The sequence below is a fragment of the Lactuca virosa genome, chromosome 8, assembly GCF_052849685.1.
Source record: "Lactuca virosa cultivar CGN04683 chromosome 8, Lactuca_virosa_CGN04683_v6, whole genome shotgun sequence".
In the NCBI taxonomy this organism is placed as follows: Eukaryota; Viridiplantae; Streptophyta; class Magnoliopsida; order Asterales; family Asteraceae; genus Lactuca; species Lactuca virosa.
The window spans coordinates 274,230,969-274,253,838 of record NC_136433.1 but is presented as its reverse complement, the minus strand read 5'-3'; the positions used below and the strand labels follow the sequence as shown (position 1 = coordinate 274,253,838).

The 22,870-nt window shown below is 38.5% G+C and overlaps 1 protein-coding gene across 1 annotated transcript; it reads left to right on the top strand.

The window, feature by feature from the left end:
- Positions 1–12,000: 12,000 nt before the first annotated feature.
- LOC145132069 (expansin-B3-like) lies at positions 12,001–15,866 on the top strand. The gene is made up of 4 exons (XM_079066718.1): positions 12,001–12,350; positions 12,543–12,849; positions 13,649–13,778; positions 15,096–15,866. The coding sequence occupies exons 1-4, from the start codon at positions 12,164–12,166 to the stop codon at positions 15,291–15,293; spliced, it is 822 nt and encodes a 273-aa protein (XP_078922844.1). The 5' UTR covers positions 12,001–12,163; the 3' UTR covers positions 15,294–15,866.
- The last annotated feature ends 7,004 nt before the right edge of the window (positions 15,867–22,870 follow it).

Here is a 22,870-nt window from a genome sequence, read left to right as displayed (position 1 = left end):
AGTGTGGGCTAATGCTTATTTGGAATGGGCTAGGCTTGCATGGAAAGTCCATGGATACTCCATGGAGCTTTAACCCATGGATTTCATGGAAATGAAAAGACATGGGTATTAGGGTTTACATGGATGTAACCCTAATGCACCACACTATATAAAGGAGGCTTTGGTTCTTGAAATCACACTAGTTGTGGTGAGTAAAGTAAGAGGGCCGATTTCAAGAAAGGTGATTACTATTCTCTCAAAATTCCAAGTTTGTGGTGATTTGTGATTTCCATTTGAGGCATCCACACTATTGGTGCTAGGCTCTAAAACTCCAAGCAATCAACTACAACTACAAGGTAAGTAATTCTACTAGCTTTATTTGATTCAAGTTCCCCATGCCATGCTAGATAGGATAAGAACCTTGGAAAAATAATTATTTGCATGTATCTTAGTCAAACATAGATCCAAGGTTTTTAGGGTTGCATGTACACCATAGGAGTGTTAGAATGCTCAAAACCCATCAGTGGTATTAGAGCCTGGTTTGTTTATTTGATACTTGATGCAAAAAAAAAAAAAAAAAAAAAAAAAAAAAAAAAACTTGAAAATCGAAGTTTTGTTCAAAAGCTCGTATCAAAATTTCAAGTTTTGTATATGTACTTACGATTCTTGAAATTTTTGATATGAACATTCATAAACATACGAGTTTAGAAGATCATAGAAATTATGTGCTAACAATTTATTAGATTAATTCTTGATCTTTATGTGTTTTAATGGAGTCCATAACTAGTTCTTAAGTTATGGATAACCAAAAGTCACATTTATAAATAACCATTAAAAGAACACATAGGTTACAAAAAATGAAGAGTCTTCATTTTTAGTAACCATTAACTCATAAGTTATGAGAAATGAAAAGTTTTGAAAGTTTACAAAACTTGCCCTCAAGTTTTGGAACATGTAAAGTCATATTAAAAACTTTAGTTCCAACCCCTAGAATTTTAAAAGTTAAAATTCAACCCTTATACTTTATAATATTATAAGTTTAATAATATTTATATATGTATAAGATCAAGTCGTCTTACCGCTAGTACGCCTCATTCACGAAGCCGGTCTATAAGGGGGGTATAAGGTTGTTGCCTATAAAATGGCAACTTAATGGGTGTCCACTCTCACCCACCGCTTCCTTGATCGGTGGAGGGTCGTTAGCCGAACAGGTAGGACAAGGACTTATAAATTCTCATTAAAAGTATAATGATAATACTAAAGTAACTAAACTTTATTGAATTCCCAATCTTAGTTATTTTAGGAAAATGTGAATAAGGTGCTAATCCATGAAATTACACTTTACACTTTGTTTAAGTCGTTAGTGGAGCGTGTGTGGTTAACCGGCACACTAACTTAAACTTAACAAGGTAGGTAAAGGGTGACTTAATGTTTATCATAGTATCGATGGAGCGTGTGTGGTTAACCGGAACATCGATTGAGGGGTAATACATTAAGGGTACCAAGTAATTTGTATGGTTACTTCACACCTTGTTTTGTGATCCTCGGCATCCCAGTCACAAAACTTGAAGGGCACACTCGAGATTGAAACATGCCATTGAAGAAAGTTCAATGAATCTCAAAGAATCTAGGAGTTTCTAAACCAATTAAAACCTAATTAAATATTTCGTTTTTCATGGTGGAAATTGGTGAATCGTCATTCACCTACCTTCAAATATCTTATAGCTTAGATTACGGCATCCCTCTTCTAAGTTATAAAATATTGTGTTGGGTCCTAGCCTTAATATTACATTTGGGTGTTTTGTTAAGGACTATCTCAAAATCTAATCTAATATATTCCCTCTTCTTTTCAGATGTCTTCCAATAACAATGCTTCTGGGTCAAACCCTACTAGCTCCTTCTCTCTCATGAATCTTTGTGGGAGAGCCATCTTTGATGGGTCCAACTTTACTGATTGGATCAGAAACATCAGGATGGTCACTCGGTATGAGAACAAAGAATATGTTCTCGACAAGGAGCTGAAGGTATCCGAGCCAACTGCTACTCCTGAAGAGCTTGCTGAATATGAGGTACATGAAAGAGATGCTACAAAAGTGGCATGCATCATGATGGCCACCATGACAGCCGAGCTCCAAAAGTCCTATGAGGACTATTATCCTTTTGAGATGCACCAGGACTTGATGGACCGCTACCATCAAAGTGCTCGTCAAGAGCGATATGAAATAATCTCCTCCATGATAACAACCCGAATGAAGGATGGTGAACCCATCACGGGCCACATGCAGAAAATGCAAAGGTATGCGGACCGTTTACTGAAGCTGAATGTGAACTTCCCTGAGGAGTTAGCAATAGACATCATTTTGCACTCCTTGCCATCGTGTTATGATCAATTCCGCATGACATATCACATGAACAAGGAAGAAGTCACCCTCAGTAAACTTCAAGGACTCTTGAAGACCGCCGAAAGTGGTCTAAAAGGTAAGTCGGTTGTTACTGCTCCTACTCCTACTCCAACTGCGGCCAATGTCTTGGCAATCGGGCATGGCAAAGGGAAGAAGAGAAAGAACCCTTCTAAGGGTACCAAGGGTAAGACCCTTGAAGGCTCCTCTTCAATCAAAACCAAGAAAGGTTTTGTCACTTCTTCTGCTAACCCTAATGAGGTTGAATGCTTCTATTGCCATGAAGAGTCGCACTGGAAGCGAAACTGCCCAAAGTACCAGCAAGATTTGAAGGATGGGAAAGTAAAACCCAACCATGCAGGTATATACACTATATTGTCTAATAACTCACCTCATTCTAAGTCTTGGGTCCTTGATATAGGTTGTGGTATTCACATATGTTGTGATTTGTAGGGACTAAAAAGAAGTGAGAATGTGGAGCAGGGAAAGATAAACTTGATCATGGGAAACAGGAAAGCTTCACCTGTCACCAAATAGGAGTTTATTCCTTAGTGCTAAATAGTGGGTTTACATTAGATTTGAATAAATGTTATTATTCGCCAGAAATGGCAAGAAATGTTATTTCCTTTCATGCATTGTATAAACAAGGTTTTACCTTTTATTTTGATAATAATAATGGTAGTATTGATGCTTTCTTTAATAATGTTCTTTATTTTAAAGCATTACCTTGTGATGGCGTGTATGAAACTGTATCTGTTGTAGATAATCTAGGAAATAATGTATTGTGTATTAACTCTTCCACTAGCTTAGATAAAGCATCCTTATGGCATTGTCGTCTTGGACATGTAAGCAAGAAACGCATAGGCCAACTCCAAAAGGATGGAGTCTTGGAGTCATTTGACCTAAAGTCAGATGATAGTTGTGAATCTTGTTTGCTTGGTAAAATGACAAAGTCACCTTTTACTGGCACTTGTGCTAGGGGTGAAGGTTTGTTGGACCTCATACACACGGATGTGTGTGGACCCTTCAGAACTGCCACAAGAGATGCTAATCGGTTCTATGTGACTTTTACTGATGATTTTAGTAGATATGGATATGTCTACCTAATCAAGCATAAGTCAGAAACCTTTGAGAAATTCAAAGAGTTTAAGCAAGAAGTGGAGAATCAGTTGGGCAGGAACATTAAGATGCTTCGATCTGATCGTGGTGGTGAGTATCTTAGTACTGAGTTCCTTGACTATCTTAAGGAATGTGGGATTGTCTCACAATTGACACCTCCTAGGACACCACAGTTGAATGGTGTAGCTGAAAGGCGCAATCGGGCCTTGTTGGACATGGTTCGTTCCATGATGAGTCGAGCTTCGCTACCAATATCATTTTGGGGGTATGCCTTAGAGACTGCCGCCCATATCCTTAATCTAGTCCCTACAAAGATGGTTGCCAAAACACCTCACGAGGTGTGGACTGGAAAAGTTCCCAATCTAGACCACATCAAGATTTGGGGTTGCGAGGCTTTCGTGAGACGCGAGACTCACGATAAGCTCGAACCCCGAAGCGAAAGGTGTATTTTCATCGGCTACCCACAGAAATCCTTTGGTTACATCTTCTACAGACCCAGTGATAATGTGGTCTTTGTAGCAAGAAGAGGATTCTTTCGAGAGATAGAATTCATGAGCCAAGGAGACAGTGGGAGGCAAATTGACCTTGAGGAAATTCAAGAGTCAAGTGGTGAAGGAACCTCAAACCCTAGCCCTTAACCTGAGGAGGAAACTCCTGTTGAGCCGACTGAAGAATCTATACCTCTGAGGCGTTCCACCAGAGTTAGGAATGCACCTTAGCATTATAATGGTTTTCATATTACTGCAGAAGGTGAGACACTTATCAGTGATAACACACTGGTAAATCTGGATGAGCCTAACAGCTACACGGAAGCCATGGCAGGCCCTGAGGCTGCTAAATGGAAAGAGGCTATGGATAGCGAGATACAGTCCATGTATGACAATCAAGTTTGGAACTTGGTTGACAATGTGCCTGATCGTAAGATAGTTGGGTGCAAATGGATCTTCAAGAAGAAGACCGACATGGATGGTAATGTACACACTTATAAGGCATGACTGGTTGCAAAGGGTTATTCTCAAACTCCGTGAGTTGATTATGAGAGACCTTTTCACCAGTGGCCAAGATTAAGTCTATTAGGGTTCTGTTAGCCATTGCTGCATTTCATGATTATGAAATATGGCAAATGGATGTCAAAACTGCTTTCCTTAATGGAAAGTTGGCCGAAGATGTTTACATGGGTCAGCCAGAGGGTTTTGTCAGTACAGAGTACCCCAGTAGAGTTTGTAAGCTCGAGAAATCCATTTATGGATTAAAACAGGCACCTCGCAGATGGAATCTTTGCTTTGATGAGAAAGTCAAAGAATTTGGCTTTTCAAGGAGTGAAGATGAATCTTGTGTCTATATCAAGGCTAGTGGGAGTATAGTCAGCTTTTTGGTACTGTATGTGGATGACATACTACTCATAGGAAATGACATCCCAACCCTGCAGGAAGTAAAGTCCTAGCTTGGGAAGTGTTTTGCTATGAAGGACCTTGGAGAAGCTGCCTATATCCTAGGGATAAGGATTTTGAGAAACAGGAGTAAAAGACTAATTGGAATTAGTCAAAGCACCTATATGGACAAAGTGTTGAAAATGTTCAACATGCATAACTCCAAGAAAGGAGAGTTACCCATCCAGAGTAACGCCAGATTGAGTAAGACACAAAGCCCTAGTACTGAGGCTGAGATAGCAGAAATGAGTCGAATACCTTATGCTTCAGCTGTAGGATCGATCATGTATGTTATGACGTGTACTCGACCTGATGTAGCCTTTGCTTTGAGCATGGTTAGCAGGTATCAGGGGAACCCTGGCAAGGCACACTGGACTGCGGTAAAGAATATACTCAAGTACCTACGGAGGACTAAGGACTGGGTCCTTACCCTCGGTGGCAGTGAGGACTTGAGAGTTGTAGGGTACAGTGATGCTAGCTTTCAGACTGACAGGGATAATTTCCGCTCTCAGTCGGGCTGGGTCTTTACTCTAAACGGAGGGGCAATTACTTGGAAAAGTTCCAAGTCGGAGACAGTGGCTGATTCCACTTGTGAATCAGAGTATATAGCAGCAAGCGAGGCAGCAAAGGAGGCTATATGGCTAAAGAACTTCATCGGAGACCTTGGAGTTGTACCAGCTATAAAGGAGCCAATGGAGATTTTCTGTGACAGCAATAGTGCGGTTGCCTTAGCCAAGGAACCAAGAAATCATGGGAGATCCAGACACATTGACAGAAAATATCACTTCATCAGACATCGAATAGAAGAAGGAATCCTCGTGGCAAAGAGGGTATCATCGGATGAGAACCCAGCAGATCCCCTCACGAAGGGACTGACTCGGGCTAAGCATCTCCAGCATGCTCGGAGCATAGGGCTGAAGGATGATATTAGTTTTAGTAGTTAGATAATCTTGAAATTTGTAAAATGTAATTGACATTTGATGATAAATAAAAGCTGTTATTTATGAGTAAAGTGTTGCTATCTCTTGTCAATCGTTTACTATTATTTCTTTTTGCATGTTTTGACTTCCAGAATAATTATGTTATGGTTTATATCATATTATTCAAACTCTCCACAGTCGGTCATATGTTGGAAGTAGATATGAATCAAGACTGTCATGGGTTGGCTTGTAGAGGTCTAAGATGTTAGACAAAGCGGGGCTACAGTACTCATGAGTGCACATAAGTTTTGAGTATTGGATTCAACCCACGCTCACTTGTATCACTTCATGGAATTTATATCGAGTGATCGTGAGACGGTAATATCATATAAGTCTTCAAACCTAGAGATATGATTTGTTGCCTATGAGTTGGTTATGCATTTATTGCACGAAAACGCATTGGTAACTCGATGTTATAAACCGTGCTTTTGTGTGTAATTCAACAAGTAGTAGAGCAAACATATGAGTCGAAGTTTATCTGTTCCTTCTAGGATTAGAAGCGATATCTGGGCCCCTCGATGATTTTGTTTTGACCTATGTACCAGGCCCGGTCAGAACTAAATTGATGTGTTCAGTTAAGTTCTCTGTCAAACAAATCGGAAATCGGGAAACAAATGTTGAACAATAAGCAAGACCATGTTCCATGTATTTGTCCGGCTGATATCTAGAACAGAGGATTATATGATCACTTATCTAAAATGGCGCTTCATAGTTCAACAGAGTTTAAAGAGATACGATTGCTGAACGGTTCTTGAAGTCATACTTGCAACTATAGTTATTAGACTTATCCAAGTGGGAGACTGTTGGATATAGTGTCTAAGTCCATAACTATATTTGGTATGTACTTGACCCGACCCGGCATGGTCCATTTGGGTTGCACTTCACCCGAACAATTTGTGGATAATCGTTTGAGAATAGTATAAGTTATGATTTATTAATATATTATAAGTCCTAATATATTAATATAAAATCATATTATTTAATTAGTATTGATCTATAATTAATCTAGAATTAATTTAGAGATCAAAAGTATGACTAATTAAATATGGGCTCTTATATTTATATAGTGTGCGCTAATGCTTATTTGGAATGGGCTAGGCTTGCATGGAAAGTCCATGGATACTCCATGGAGCTTTAACCCATGGATCTCATGGAAATGAAAAGACATGGGTATTAGGGTTTACATGGATGTAACCCTAATGCACCACACTATATAAAGGAGGCTTTGGCTCTTGAAATCACACTAGCTGTGGTGAGTAAAGTAAGAGGGCCGATTTCAAGAAAGGTGATTACTATTCTCTCAAAATTCCAAGTTTGTGGTGATTTGTGATTTCCATTTGAGGCATCCACACTATTGGTGCTAGGCTCTAAAACTCCAGGCAATCAACTACAACTACAAGGTAAGTAATTCTACTAGCTTTATTTGATTCAAGTTCCCCATGCCATGCTAGATAGGATAAGAACCTTGGAAAAATAATTATTTTCATGTATCTTAGTCAAACATAGATCCAAGGTTTCTAGGGTTGCATGTACACCATAGGAGTGTTAGAATGCTCAAAACCCATCACTTTCGTATCGCTAGCATTTAGTCGTCACATCAGTATCCGACGTGAGGCGTTGAGTCGACCTTTGAGAGTTTCCATAGCTGATGAGAATGTTGTTTTTGCTACTGATGTGATCCGGGGATGTGTGCTTGAGATTTTTGGAGTCGAGTTTCCGACAGATTTGGTACCTATCGCGATGGGGGATGTGCGTGTCATCGTGGGCATGGACTGGTTGAGTCGATTCGGAGCCATGATCGTCTGTGAGCGTCAGCTGGTGACCATCCGAAACCCTATTGGGGGAGTACTTACAGTATTCGGCGAGGGCACCCGATCTGGGTCAGCATTTTGTTCGGCTGCTCGAGCGAGGCAGAGCTTGCAGCAGGGTTGCATGGGTTTTGTGGCATATGTGTCGGATACGCGGGATGTTACGGAGAGACCGAGTACTGTCGTTGGGGTTCCGGTAGTTAGCGAGTTTCCGGACGTTTTCCCTAAGGAGCTACCAAGTGTGCCTCCCGAGAGGCAGGTGGAGTTTCGTATTGATTTACTTCCGGGGGCGGCACCTATCGCCAAGGCGCCCTATCGCCTTGCGCCGCCAGACATGGAGGAGTTATTCTCGCAGCTTCAGGAGCTGTTGGGAAAGGGATTTATCCAGCCGAGTAGTTCACTGTGGGGAGCACCAATCCTTTTTGTCAAGAAAAAGGATGGTTCACACCGGATGTGCATTGATTACCGGGAGTTGAACAAGCTGACGATCAAGAACCGTTATCCACTCCCGAGGATCGATGATCTGTTCGATCAGTTGCAGGGTACATCTTGGTTTTCCAAGATCGATTTGAGGTCTGGTTATCACCAGATGAGGGTTCGTGAGGAGGATATTTAGAAGACAGCATTTAGGACTTGTTATGGGCATTACGAGTTCGTGGTGATGCCTTTCGGGCTCTCCAATGCACCAGCAGCATTCATGGATCTCATTAACCGGGTATGCAGGCCTATGTTGGATCGTTTGATGATCGTGTTCATCGACGATATTTTGGTGTATTCGAGGTCTAGAGAGAAGCATGAGGAGCATTTGAGAGAGGTTCTCGGAGTATTGAGATCGGAGAGGCTTTATGCCAAATTCTCCAAGTGTGATTTCTGGTTACGAGAGGTCCAGTTCCTAGGACACCTCGTTAATCAGAATGGGATTTTGGTCGACCCGGCCAAGATTGAGGCGGTTATGAGTTGGGAGGTGCCGAGATCCCCCACCGAGATCAGGAGTTTTCTGGGGTTGGCCGGCTACTACCGAAGGTTTAAGAGAGATTTCTCCAAGATTGTTGTTCCTCTCACCAAGTTGACCCGGAAGGGCGTTGCTTTTACTTGGGTCCCGAGCAGCAGACCTTGTTTGAGACTCTTCGCCAGAGATTGTGCGAAGCTCCAGTGTTAGCTCTTCCTGAGGGGATAGAGGACTTTGTAGTTTACTGCGATGCATCTATATCGGGGTTAGGTGCAGTGCTTATGCAGAGAGGGCACGTGATAGCTTATGCATCGAGGTAGCTGAAGCCTCATGAGACGAGGTATCCCACCCACGATTTAGAGTTGGGGGCAGTGATGTTCGCCCTCAAGATCTGGCGCCATTACTTGTACGGGGTTCGGTGTACCATATACACGGACCACAAGAGCTTGAAGTATCTGATGGATCAGTCCAACCTGAATATGCGCCAAAGGAGGTGGTTGGACGTGGTAAAAGATTATGACTGTGAGATTCTGTATCACCCGGGCAAGGCTAACGTGGTAGCCAATGTCCTGAGTCGCAAGGCGGAGAGTGCCCCGATTCGGGATATATGCATGAGGATGAAGAGGGATGTTGCTTGGTGGTCGAGAGGTGCTTGACCTGCCGTCGGGTCAAGGCAGAGCACCAGCGACCACATGGTCCATTGCAGCCTTTGGAGATTCCCCAGTGGAAGTGGGAGCAGATCTTGATGGACTTTATCACTAAATTACCGAGAACGGCGCGTGGAGTGGACGCGATTTGGGTGATTATGGATCGACTGACGAAGAGTGCTCACTTCCTTGCTATTAGTGAGAGCGCTTCTGCGGAAAAATTGGTCGAGATTTATGTGAGGGAGGTGATAGCTCGGCATGGAGTACCAACCTCGATAGTGTCAGATCGAGACGTGCGTTTTACTTCCAGGTTCTGGAAGAAGTTCCATGAGGAGTTGGGTACCCGGTTACACTTCAGTACCGCATATCATCCGCAGACAAACAGGCAGAGCGAGCGAACGATTCAGACGCTGGAGGACATGCTGCGTGCATGTGTTATGGACTTCGGAGGAAGTTGGGACACCTACTTACCCTTGGCTGAGTTTTCTTACAATAACAGTCACCATTCCAGCATTGGTATGCCTCCATTCGAGCTCCTTTATGGGAGGAGGTGTCAGACTCATATGTTGGGGAGAGGTGGGACAGAGAGTTATGGGTGGCACTGAGATAGTGTTGAAGACGACCGAACAGATTCAGCAGGCCAGACAGAGGTTGCAAATGGCCCAGAGTCGTCAGAAGAGTTACGCGGACAGACGGCGATCCGAGCTTGAGTTCCAGGTCGGAGACTTTGTGCTTCTGAAAGTTTCCCCATGGAAAGGAGTGATCCGGTTTAGGAATCGGGGCAAGTTGGGGCATCGATACATTGGACCTTTCAGGGTGATTGCCAGGGTAGGCAAGGTAGCATCTCAGCTGGAGCTACCTGAGGAGTTGAGCCAGATCCATAGCACCTTCCATGTGTCCCAGTTGCGGAAGTGTGTGGCTGATGAGACGGCAGTAGTGCCATTAGAGGACATTCAGGTGGATGCGAGCCTATATTACATCGAGAGGCCGATCGCGATCCTAGATCAGAAAGTGAAGGTTCTAAGGAACAAGGAAGTGCCCCTGGTTCAGGTCCAGTGGCAGCATCGGAGAGGGTCCGATTTGACTTGGGACAATGTTTTGGAACAATGTTTTAAATGATTTATGGATCATTAAAATGGTTTTAAAAATGAAGATATTTACTATGATTTTTGGGATGTTACACCCATCACCTGGTGCTCCAGCCAAAAGATTACCTAACATCCTCTGTCTCTATACCTGCTTTCCAATATTGGCCTCGCCAATATCAGCTATATTGTCGGTAGAACTCAAGACCGCTTTTACGTTTAGTGTGGGCCCTGCTAAACATGGTGATCATGCTCTCCTTAATGTCTACAAGCTCAGATGAACTGACCTATAGGCTCTTTGACAAAATCGGCATGGAGGAGTTCACCAAGGGATCCTCAAGAAAATGAATGTCCTCCATAACCAAAGTCATCTTCGCTTGCATCTCTTAAGGTTGGTCGGGGAGAGTAATGTATTCGACTCTACTCCACACCTATTTCAAAAAGGACAAACATAAACGAAAGGATTTATCATATCTTTTTTTTCTTTTAAAATGGGGGAGAAGAGAACATAAATAAACTTTTCAAGTGAAACGAACCAACTACTCGCAAGATGATTGTTATTTGCTAAATAGGATCCTATCAAAGGATGTTGGGAAATCTACAGCGTTGATGTTTTCTCTTCAACGTGAATCGCAATATTAAAGAATTTTTAAGATGTATGTTAGTTTTTTTTTCTATGATAACCTTCATCTTAGACATATAGAGTAAATGGCGACAGGGCTAGGCGAAATTAGGTTCATCGCTAGGATTTAGTAATAAAATTTATGACTACAAGTATGTATTGTTGAACGACACACTGAGAACAATCAAATCATTAATACTCGCGAGGAAATAATGGTGATAGTGAATCATTAATACTATCTAAAATAGTATATGCAAAGAGTAGAATAATCTTGCTAAACATTATCGGTTTGCTTTATGTCAAATAAAGGTTCCTTGGGAGTTTGTGTTCAAATTTACATGGAACTTATGACCATTTGGTTCAACACAAAGAATAACCATCTTTGGTCGAGCGAATGTAAGTCACTCTGTTCACCGCCACTTTGTATCAACCAGGGAACTTCTTTTTTAGTTTTTTAAACACAAAATATGCTATTTCAAAACATGATCATTATAATATAACCAATAATTCAAAGGCTTAATGAAAAAAAGTTTGCCTTTGTGAAAGCTCTAATATACATAATAATTTTTTGTGCAAAAACATGTTGAAAAAACAAATGTGAATAAGGTATATTTTGCATTTTAATACTGGAAAGATAATTATTAATATAAAGGTAAAGTTGCAAAAAGAACCGTGATCACAAACCCCCATAAAGAAAAACCGGTTTAGAATCATCCAACAAATCTTTAACGATTAACGATACATAAATAACAATATAATATTTCTTAAAAATGAACAACCCGACCCGACCCGACTTTACCGACACCCAGCAGTGAATAGTCCGGATTTGACGCCTTAACTGCCGATAGGACCCACACAAAAGGGAGAATGGTACGACCGTAAATAACTGAAGTCATCAAGGGTATAATAGTAAATTCATCATTACAAGCTCCAGTGTATGTTACCCGTGTTTCCTTTGTCGCCTTTTTGAGCCTCGTTATATACTGATGTGAAAAGCTCAGTCCTAACACCGTGGAAATCCAACTCTGTAAACCCAGTGTCGGCATACTCTCTCTCATCATTTTCTCTCTCTATAACTTGTTTGTTATTCGTACCTCGTGTACTCCGCCGCCGGCCGACACGGTGGTTGTGTTTTTTCTTCCACGATGGCGCTTATATCATACACCAACAGCTACATTGGCAAAATATGTTTTGCTATGATGTGGTGGTTCGCGGCTGTGGTGTTTCAGAGTTTGGAGATCTCCGGTGGGCCGATTATGAACTCCGTCAACTCACATTGGCGTCCGGCCACCGCGACGTGGTACGGCAGTCCAGAAGGCGACGGAAGCGATGGTAATTTCACTAATTTCACTAATTTGAGTGATTTGATTTCTGTTTAAAGCAACGAATCTAGTTTTTTACGCAGAAGTGACTTGTCCTCCATGCTTCTTTGAGTTGTACATTTCTGTTCAATTTGTTGACTGAAATCAGTGAATGAAACCTGAGTGTGTGTGTGTGTGTAATAATGTAATTCCACTCTCGTAGGTGGCGCGTGTGGATACGGATCTCTGGTTGATGTGAAGCCATTCAGAGCGCGTGTAGGAGCAGTGAGTCCAATTCTATTTAAGGCGGGTGAAGGATGTGGGGCATGCTATAAAGTCAAGTGTTTAGATAAATCAATCTGTTCTCGCCGGGCGGTGACCGTTATTATCACCGACGAATGTCCCGGCGGTTACTGCTCCGGCGGAAACACCCATTTTGACCTCAGCGGCGCCGCCTTCGGTCGCATGGCGGTTTCCGGCGATCACAACCAGCTCCGCAACCGCGGCGTACTGAACATCGTTTATCGCCGGTATTCACGCAGTCCTTTAACGGCTTTTAGTTGATTAACAGTCGTTTGTTTTTCTTTTTGGTCAGTTTGGTTTCAGATTTTTATTAAAAAAATCATACTTTTAATTAACGTGTCTCTATCTTTCTATAAATGCTTAAGCCCCCACAACTATTCAAGAATGACAACATCCACCCCTTAGTTTTTTTTTTTTTTTTTTTTTTTTTTTTTTTTTTTAAACTAATTAGTTCCTCCAACATGTACTTTCAATTTATGTTAAGAGACACTTTTACTATCAAAATCTTTATATAGTTAAAAATAAATAAATTGTACCAATACTGCATACCTAAGATCAAAACCACAAAAAAATAAATAAATAAATAAATAAAATAAAATAAAATTTATATACACATCATTCACATATCGTTCATATTGTTATAACAATTTTACGTTTGTTTACATAGTGTGAACAAAATTTAAAACTGTTTAAAACTAAATCTAATATCTTTGAATTTATGTTATTAAATTACAACAACACGAATTACTTATTATAATTGTTATTTCAAGTGCATTTTATTTAATTTTGTATTTTTTTTATATATAAAATGTAGGACACCATGCAAGTTTGTTCACACTGTTTACAAACTTAAAACTGTTTAAAACTAAATTTAATATCTTTAATATTATATTATTTAATATCTTTAAAACTAAATTTAATAGCTTTAAAATTATATTGTTGAATTACATCAACACGAACTACTTAACATAAGTGTTAATTCAAGTACATTTTAATTATTTTTATATTTTTTTTTATAAAATGTAGGACACCATGCAAATATCCAGGAAGAAACATTGCATTTCATGTAAACGAAGGATCTACAAATTATTGGCTTTCACTTCTGGTCGAATTCGAAGGTGGAGATGGAGATGTTGGATCGATGCATATCAGAGAGGTACAATTTTATATAATTTATTAATTATTAATTTTATTTTATATATCAATTTGATAACAACAAAAGATATATATAAAAAGATAAAACAAAATCAAGATTTAATCTTAAATCTTAGGTTAATGACAAGAAGTGGGAATTAAAAAAACATGTAATGGGAGAAAAATGCATCTAGAAAAGCCGAATAAAGAAATGAAAAATGTGGTGGCGGGCAGATGGGCAAAAATAGTCAAAAGAAAGTACTTTTGATCAGCTTTATAAAAACACATACACACACACTTGCATAAAAGAAGCATGGAGAAATCCGAATGTGTCGGATACAGAATATAACACCCTTTTAACTCGGTGTCCCAACATTTTATAGCATACACGATTACATAAATAGACGTGCAATTAAAATAATTAGAAAAGGTTATGTGATTGATTGGTGAAGTTAATATCGTTGGTGGTAGTTAATTCTGATAATGGTTTCGCTTTTGGAGAATTTGATTTAATTAAAATTAAGTAAAATAAAACAAAACAAAAGCACTTATTTCTATCCCAACCAACATTTTCCCCAAATTTCATCTTCAATTATTTTCTACTCCCTAGTGCTAACAATGGTGCAACACCCATTATAGCTTGTCCAATCAATCAAAGATATTTCTTATATATATAAAAATATATATATAAATATGATTTTACATATATATATATATATATATATATATATATATATATATATATATATATATATATATATATATAGACAAATAAAAATTAAATTATTTTTATTATATGTTTCATTTTATTTTTTAGTCACTAAAATACTATATTTTTCTAACTTAAATAGACAAGTAAAAAAGTAAAGTATTTTTATTAAAATATTATCATTTTATACCGTATGCAAATATTTTCCTAATTTACAAAAAGGAAGTTGATCCGTATACGCACAATTTTTTTTATCATATATATATTTAAAGGGTTGTATAATATACAGATTATACGATTCTTTGAAACATATATATTATTGTGTATGACAAAAAAAAAATTATATGAATAACTTTCCTTACAAAAAGGTTAAATTATACAAAAATGGAGTTATTTCAGTATTTTATCTATTTAGCTATTATTTTCTAATAATAATTCACTATCCAAATCTATAAAATAATAAACATATGTTGTGTTTGCCATATTTTTTTCTTGACATATAATCGAAACCAGATAACTTTATCTGTAATAAATGGTTTTTATAAACGTTAAAAAAAATCTATAACGGTTTAATTACGAACAAAATACATGTTCCAAAATACAGATCTAACGTTTGTCTATGTTAAACAGGCCAGGTCAACAGAGTGGCTAGAAATGAGCCATGTTTGGGGAGCGAACTGGGTGATAGTTCGAGGACCTCTCAGAGGACCATTTTCCGTCAAACTCACCACCCTGTCCACCAAAAGGACTCTGTCAGCAAGGGATGTGATTCCCGGAAATTGGGCAGTCAAAGCCACTTATACGTCCCGTCTTAACTTTTCCCCTTAACTGTTAACAGTATTAACATTCGTCGAAAGGTTCAAAAGTTTGGTTCCGAAAAATATATATGTTTTTACTTTTTACCCCTTTTAATTTTGACATTCCTAAATAAGAAGAAAGCAAAAAATACCCAAATCACCTATTCCATCGCAAGGTCAAAAGGGTAATTTTAAGCTAAGACCTATCACATCAAATGGAGCCGTTATATCAGTTGGTGTTTTTTGGTGATGGAGAAGGGAAAGAAGTAACCGTTGGGAGTGGGTATCCGTTTGGCTTTCTGTGGTATTTAATTATATAATATATAAAATATAAGATATAGTGTTGTTATTTGTTAAGTCAAGTGGTTGTTTTGTAATTTAGTGTCTGTTTGAGGGTATTTTGCAGCCCCTCTCCAAAGGGAGAGTGAGCGCGCCTTTTTTTTTCTTTGTTTTTTTTGGGATTAATATATGTAAACGCTTTTAGGGTGTGAGGACCTTTTGGTCTTTTTATGTAGGCGTGGTGGGTTGGGTTTGGCCTTTTGTATGGTTTGTTGATTATATAATTTGTTGTGGCATGTTGGATTAAATGGAACCTTTTCTATCCTCTCTTCTTCTTTTAATATATATAACATGTGAGTTTTATTTATAATATGTGGATTTGATCTTTTATAATTCGATTTATGTGAACTTTATATGTCAATATAAGAAAAAAGATTAATTAAGTGAGGTCACAATCTTATTCATGCATTGTGAATTGCAACAGTTAAATTTAGACATACAGTAGCCTTATTGTTCTGGTTACATATGTTTATGATTATGATTTTTTGATAGTTTGATTTGAAACATTTATTTTTAACATAAATCACTTACTGAATTAATAAAAGTTTAATTTGTAGCAATATCAAGTGTTGTTTTTTTTTTATGTCGGGGTTCAAGTCTTGTCTGAGACATAAATGAAATTATGAGTAGATTATATTTGTCCGTTTAAAAAAAAATTGGTCTAACCTTTAATATCGGTTTATTTGCTTAAGTCTTTAAAGGCTTTAGTGAATGTTAATGGATTTACCAAGACCCTACTAGCGCCTCGTTGAGCTGAGGACGCAAGACGCGAGGTTTGCGAAATGGCGTGATTTATGCACACTTTGCACTTCATCGGTCAGTGGGAGCTAAAGCGATTTTAGTTTTAGCAAGGTTCATGTTGGATCTGTTGGTGATTTGTTATCATCAATATTATTTAACTATAATGGGATTACTTTGTTAACAAAAAGTGATCTTGATAAATATTAAACAAGTAAGGAATGTATGGAGTACACACTTGTTTAAGTTTGATCAAGTTTTCAAAGTACATTGTCATTTAGGGGCGAAGCCCCTAAATGAACGGGGGTCCGGGGCAGCGCCCCTGGGAGCGGGATCCAAGGGGCGGCAGCCCCTGGCGGGGTCCAAGGGGCAAAGCCCCTGGCTGGGGTCGAGCTGTCATATGTTGCTATATTAAAAATGCATCAGAAAATCGGATTTTCAGATAATTGACCATTGTTTGACCCTTATCCAAACTTTCGTTTTTATGTCAATTTTTATGGTTTTATGACAGTTTGAAACTGTCATATGACAGTTTTCAGACAAAGATCATAAAGTCGGTTTTGGTCTCATTTCTAGTACATACGAAACTATCATCAAAACATTCTAAATTTTTGTCTCTCTGAGTCTTATCCGATTAAAGAATATTGGGAGTACCACCCAAATGTTTTAATCTGAAAGTGTTTTACACAATTCTCAGAATTCCAAGCCTTACTATACCCCAATTTCTAACGGGATCGACCCGGTTAGCGTTGGTTTCGTGATAAGCGTGTGAAAGCATTTAGAAGCCTCCAGAAAACATTTTTCTTGGAGAGCGAGGGGCTCCAACTAGGGTTTGACCTAGTCAAACTATGTGACACGTGGCAATTCGTGGTAGGGTTGTCGTCGTCATCAGCCCATGTTTTTTTGGAGTCTCCGAGGGATTTTGCAACTATAAATACAACTCTCCCGGAGACGTATTTATCACCCTAAAAATGAAGATCTCATGTTCCTTTTCTCTCTTTACGATTTGCAAGCATGAAACTCTAGTTCTTCCAAGTTTATGAGTATTGACTTTGTCTTTATTGATTCGTCCATAGTTGTTGGAAAGAACGATAATTTTCATTAAATCATGGGTTTCACATTGAAGCTTACACAGGTGATTCGAAATCCACGAGTGGTTAGATTTATACTCTAGCTGGAGGGGTTATTTCTTGGGGAAGAGATATAAACATACATGTGTAGCTCGCTCGATGGTGGAGGTTGAGCTTATTCCCTTGGCATCAGTAGGAAAAGAGGCGTAGTGGATTAAAGATCTACTTTTGGATATTCATCTATAGGATATTCCAAGGTCTTATATTCTCATATATTATGACAGTGAGGTCACACAGTCTATAATATATAATGTTGTGTATACTAGGAAGTCAAGACATGTCGGTCTTCGACACAATTATGTTAAACAATAAGTGGTATAATCAAAACTTATGATGAGAGATTGGTTGGAACTACCATGAGAGGCATAGGTCTAAAAGCACAATAGAATCATTTAGTGATGGAAACCTAACGTGACATTTGTGCTCATAATTCTCAAGTATATAGGATAATAACGAAGTCGTTAACGATAAAAGGTATTGTCAATAACGATAGATCCATGTAAGGTATGATACTATATCGTTATTGAGAATGAGGTTTTATAACACATAGAATCATTTAGTGATGGAAACCTAGCGTGACATTAGTGTTTTATCTTCTAGAGGGTCATGAAAAGGTTTTACAACACACAACGGTTTCGCACTAAGTAAGAACCCAAAGCTGGATAGTGATGTGTGGGATAAACTAGACAGGTCACAAAGTTCTTGGTTTAAATCCATAAGCATATCAGTGAATCAGTCTCTTCTTGTGTCTATATTAAAAGTTGGATGGTGATGTGTGGGGTAAACTAGACAGGTTACAAAGTGTCACAACCAGGAAATTCTATGCTTTTGTAATCATTATAAAGGACAAAATTGTAAACAAAATCTGGAAGCATGCATGATGTTTATTCAATGACAACAAAATTACATCAAAAACTCTATACTAACACTTCAAATGGTCAACGAAAGATTGGAAACCCTAAAAATCCTGGTTTAACTCCGTTATGGACTAGGATTTCCTTATTGGGCCTAATGGGCCAATAAGCTTCCAATTTGACTATTTTGGACTTGCAACCCTTAAATAGGCTCTAATTCAACCCACCTTCATGAGATTTAACATTTTGGGCCATATTGGGCCTAAAATGGAATAAACTACTCCAAAAAGCCTTATTGGGCCATAACTAACCTAATTAGCTTTAATGGGCCATAAAACCCATTCTCTCATGCTAATTGGGCCGTGAACCATCCAAAGAAGCCCAATGGGCCGAAAAGTAATTATGGGCCTAAAAAATTCGATCAAAGCTAAGAGGTTAAGCCCAACATCATTCTCTTCATATCTCTAGGCCCATTCTCGGCCCAATGAGTAAAAAAAAGAGAAGAATAAAAGAAATAAAAGGAAATTAGGAGAATTAAGGAGGGTTAGCCACCTCCTTATTGCATGGTGGATTTCCATGCATGTCATTTCACTCCTTCTCTCCTCTCTTCTTCTTATCCTTCTGCCGAGAACATCAACACACCCACACACATAATCATTTTTCAAACACTTCCAAATTCTCTCAAGAACCCCTTCTTTCTTTCATAAAAATCTCGAAATTTGCTTGTTCTCAAGGATCTTCATAAGTTTTTCAACCATTGGTACGTTGTTATTCTTCCTTCTTAATGTTAAGAACTCCTTCTTACATAGCTTTACTTCATGATCTAACTCTTAGAAACCTTCTAAGTCCGAAAATCACTCAAGAAAGCTTGCTAAAGGTCAAGACTCCTTCCATTTCTTCTTCAAAACCGAAACCACAAACCCAAGGTGAGTTCATACCCCCTTTTTTTCGGTTTTTACTTGTTTTTGGGGGGAGAATACAAGTGTTATGTGTTGATCTATGTGTGTTTGCATGTTATATGTGATTTCTTTGGTTTGTGTTGTAAAAACGTGATATTATTTGTTATATCTCGAGATCTATGGCTAAAGTGTGAAGGATACATAAATAAAAACATAATAAACAACATATTTCAAAGATCTAAGAGTCTTTATGTTCAGGAAATGAAAAACAAGGCCAAAGATTTTCATAAGTGTCATTTTTGCAAAATAACAAAGATTTGGTTAAAAGATGACATTTTCGGTTTTTACAAGGATAATATGGTATATATCTATATAAAATATGATTTTTTATGGAATTAATGTTTCTCAAGGGACCAAAAACATAAATCTTTGCTTATTGGGCTTATCTTTGGGTCGCAACGGTTTTTGGGCCCAAAATTGCGAAAAACGAAGAGTTTTGGGGACTGAAGTTGTAAATTTATCAAAATATGAGTCTAAAACATAAATAAACTATTTCAGGGGCTGAAAATGACTTTAATGCAAAAATTTGACTAAAAATGCAAACTTTTGGATTTTGGGGTCAAAATTGTAAAACTTACGGAATTTGGGCCAAAAGTGTGAACTTTTTACAAATAAGGGTTAGAAATGGCAAATACAATAGTTCTGGGCTAAAAGTATTATTTAAATTATGTTTGGGTCGAAAATATCAAGAAAAATGGTTTAAGGACCAAAAATGTCAATTTTCATCAAAAGGGACTAAAAGTGTCATTTTTATTAATAAAGGGGCTGAAATGGTCAAAATCAATATTTTTGGGCCAAATAGGCTAATACTAAATTATTGGGCCAAGAATATTAAATTTATAACGAATGGTTTTTAAAAATGTTTATATATATATATATATATATATATATATATATATATATATATATATATATATATATATATATATATATATATATATATATATAACCAAAGCTTCGTTATAAATCAAACGTCAAAGTATTCTTAACATCGCGAATAAACGTTTGGCATACAACAAAACCTACACTACGAACTTAAAATTGATACACGGATCAATGATTCAATGATTGGGCCCAAAATCTTCTGTTCGTGCTATTGGGCCTTTGTGGCCCAATTTCATGATTATTGGGCCCAATATATTCCAGCATGTTTATTGGGTCTTGGTAACCCAATTACATGCCCAATGGGCCTTTATCAGCTTTAACATGCTATTGGGTCTTGGTGGCCCATTTGCATTGCTAATAGGGCCCTAAACGTTCATCATATGCTTAATGGGCTATATCGTGTCTGTAGCATACTCGACAGTCTATAATAATATACATGATTAGTGGACCACCGTTGTCTTTTTGTGTCTGTTAGGCTTACTTCATATTAACGCAAAACATCAATCGGGTTGTAAAACAATGTTATTCAATTTCATTGGGATTTAGTGAGAAATAACGGGTGGCACCAATAAGTGTCGGCCGTAGCCTGTAGTTATAACCAGAGACTCCTGGAGGAAGAGCGAGAGTTTGTGTATGGATCTATACGGGGGTGACTCTCCCACACCTGAGCTGTTCGCTACATTTAGACTCGGCCAGTCTAGGGTGACAAAATCTTGATCAAAACCGGCGTTTGGAAAAATGCCAAGACAGACGAATTAGTCATTATTATGCATGGTTATAACGAATCACATAGAGATCCATTACCATTTTAGTATTCATGGGAAATCATATTCATACACAGTGACGATGCAAAGTGATTCATACAATAATACAAAACTATCATACCATTTAAATTGGAAAACATCGGGTTTTCGGAGAACGACATTATTCACTTCTACATACAATAACTACAATGCAAGGAACAATCACGAAAGGCATTCACTTTGACATGTTTTGGAATCACATACATATACACTTATGGGATCATCACATCTTTTTCATAAACAATTTTTGTTACAGAAAATATCAGATTTTCTGGGTTTTACAAACAATACAAACTATTTTTATATCAAACATGCTTATGAACTCACCAACATTATATATGTTGACCGTTTTCAAAATAACTTCTATTCTCAGGAAATCGTTAGACTGAAGAACCTCCAAGTGTGCCTCAGGAAATTTCTTTTGTGAAATGTTAATCATCAGACAAGTTATGTTTTGAAATATGTCATGTAAACAATGTACTTGATGTGAACAAGGTCATTTGTAATGTATTAATGCATGGTGATGTTTATGTTATGTTTCATGTATATTCATTGTGATGATATTTCAATTTAAGTCACACGAGTCCTCGGACATTTCCGTCGTCTAGTTCGGGGGTGTGACAGGTTGGTATCAGAGCTTTGTTTATAGTGAACTAGCATATCTAACCATACATGATATGCAACTATAAACATAATGGGAATAAATAACTCTGAACAAAAATAAAATTTCATACTTATGTGCGCATACTGGGATAACAATTTAACAAACATCTAATAAAAGCTTCTGGAGGAAATCGAACACTATGATTAAACCTGGGCAGTTATGTAGTCATATTAGGGTTAAATATAGCCTAATCAACTATATTTTTTCAGAATATGACCAACATGTGTTCGGGAGTAATATATAGCGGGAAATGAATCCAAAAGCCTACCTTACTCTCCAAAACTCTAGGGAACCCAAAGCTTAAACAACTAAAAATATACTATGGGAAATATTCAAAACGTGATTTATTTACGCCCCCTCGTGCAGTCAGTATGGCTGGTTTCCACCACCCTGGAGATCCCTACTTTCCCAATCAGGGAAATAACGGATGGCTAGAGGAATCCGACGAGGAACCTGAAGAGGATCCCATGGAAGAAGAGGAACCGGAAGAAGAAATCGAAGAGGGACCTGCAGAACCTGTGGCAGACATTGAAGAATAAGAGTCTGGTGACGACAGCGATGATGATTCAGACACTGAGTCTGTAGTCATCAACCCCCCATACCCAGTGAGGGTGCCAGCTCACCGAATGGGCCCTAACGGCCCTACCCCTCCCTGAGGTATCGACATTTGGAGATGGAGCAGACAACAGGGACAACGACCCCCGTTTGGTATGGCTCATGAGTTCTATGACTTGAGGGATGGAGGACCGGCTGACCGAGCACTTCCTGTCATGGTGAGGCGGTTACGGAACACTGGTGACCTAGCCCAGGACACACCCGAGCAACTGAATCATATGCGAGCCGCAGTGGCAAGAGCGGAACGAGAAACTCAGGAAGTAATCCATAACTTTCATGTACGTCAAGCAATTTGGGAGGATCGACTACGAGCCACCGACCGACAAGTGGCGCGTCTTCAGGGCGCATCCACGTCATTAGCCCCACCACCCGACACATCTCGAAGCACTCTGGATCAGTAGACCTCCCTGCTAGTCTTATGTTTCTTTTATGCGAACTACGTTATGTATTGTCGACCCTATGTTTAAGTGATTACACTACTCATAGAGTCGTTATGCTGCCAAACTTTGTACCCTTATGTATGCCCTTTCGGGAAAATTTTCATGTATCATAGGCGGATATTATTAGTGAAAAATATTATGTGTTTTATCATGATGTTGTTATCTGCTATGTGTTTTATAT

Excerpts from the sequence above, each read along its gene's own strand:
- LOC145132069 (XM_079066718.1), top strand. The coding sequence starts at position 12,164 with ATGGCGCTTATATCATACACCAACAGCTACATTGGCAAAATATGTTTT. Across the intron at positions 12,351-12,542 it reads AGAAGGCGACGGAAGCGATG|GTGGCGCGTGTGGATACGGA; the intron begins GTAATTTCACTA and ends CCACTCTCGTAG. Across the intron at positions 12,850-13,648 it reads CTGAACATCGTTTATCGCCG|GACACCATGCAAATATCCAG; the intron begins GTATTCACGCAG and ends TATAAAATGTAG.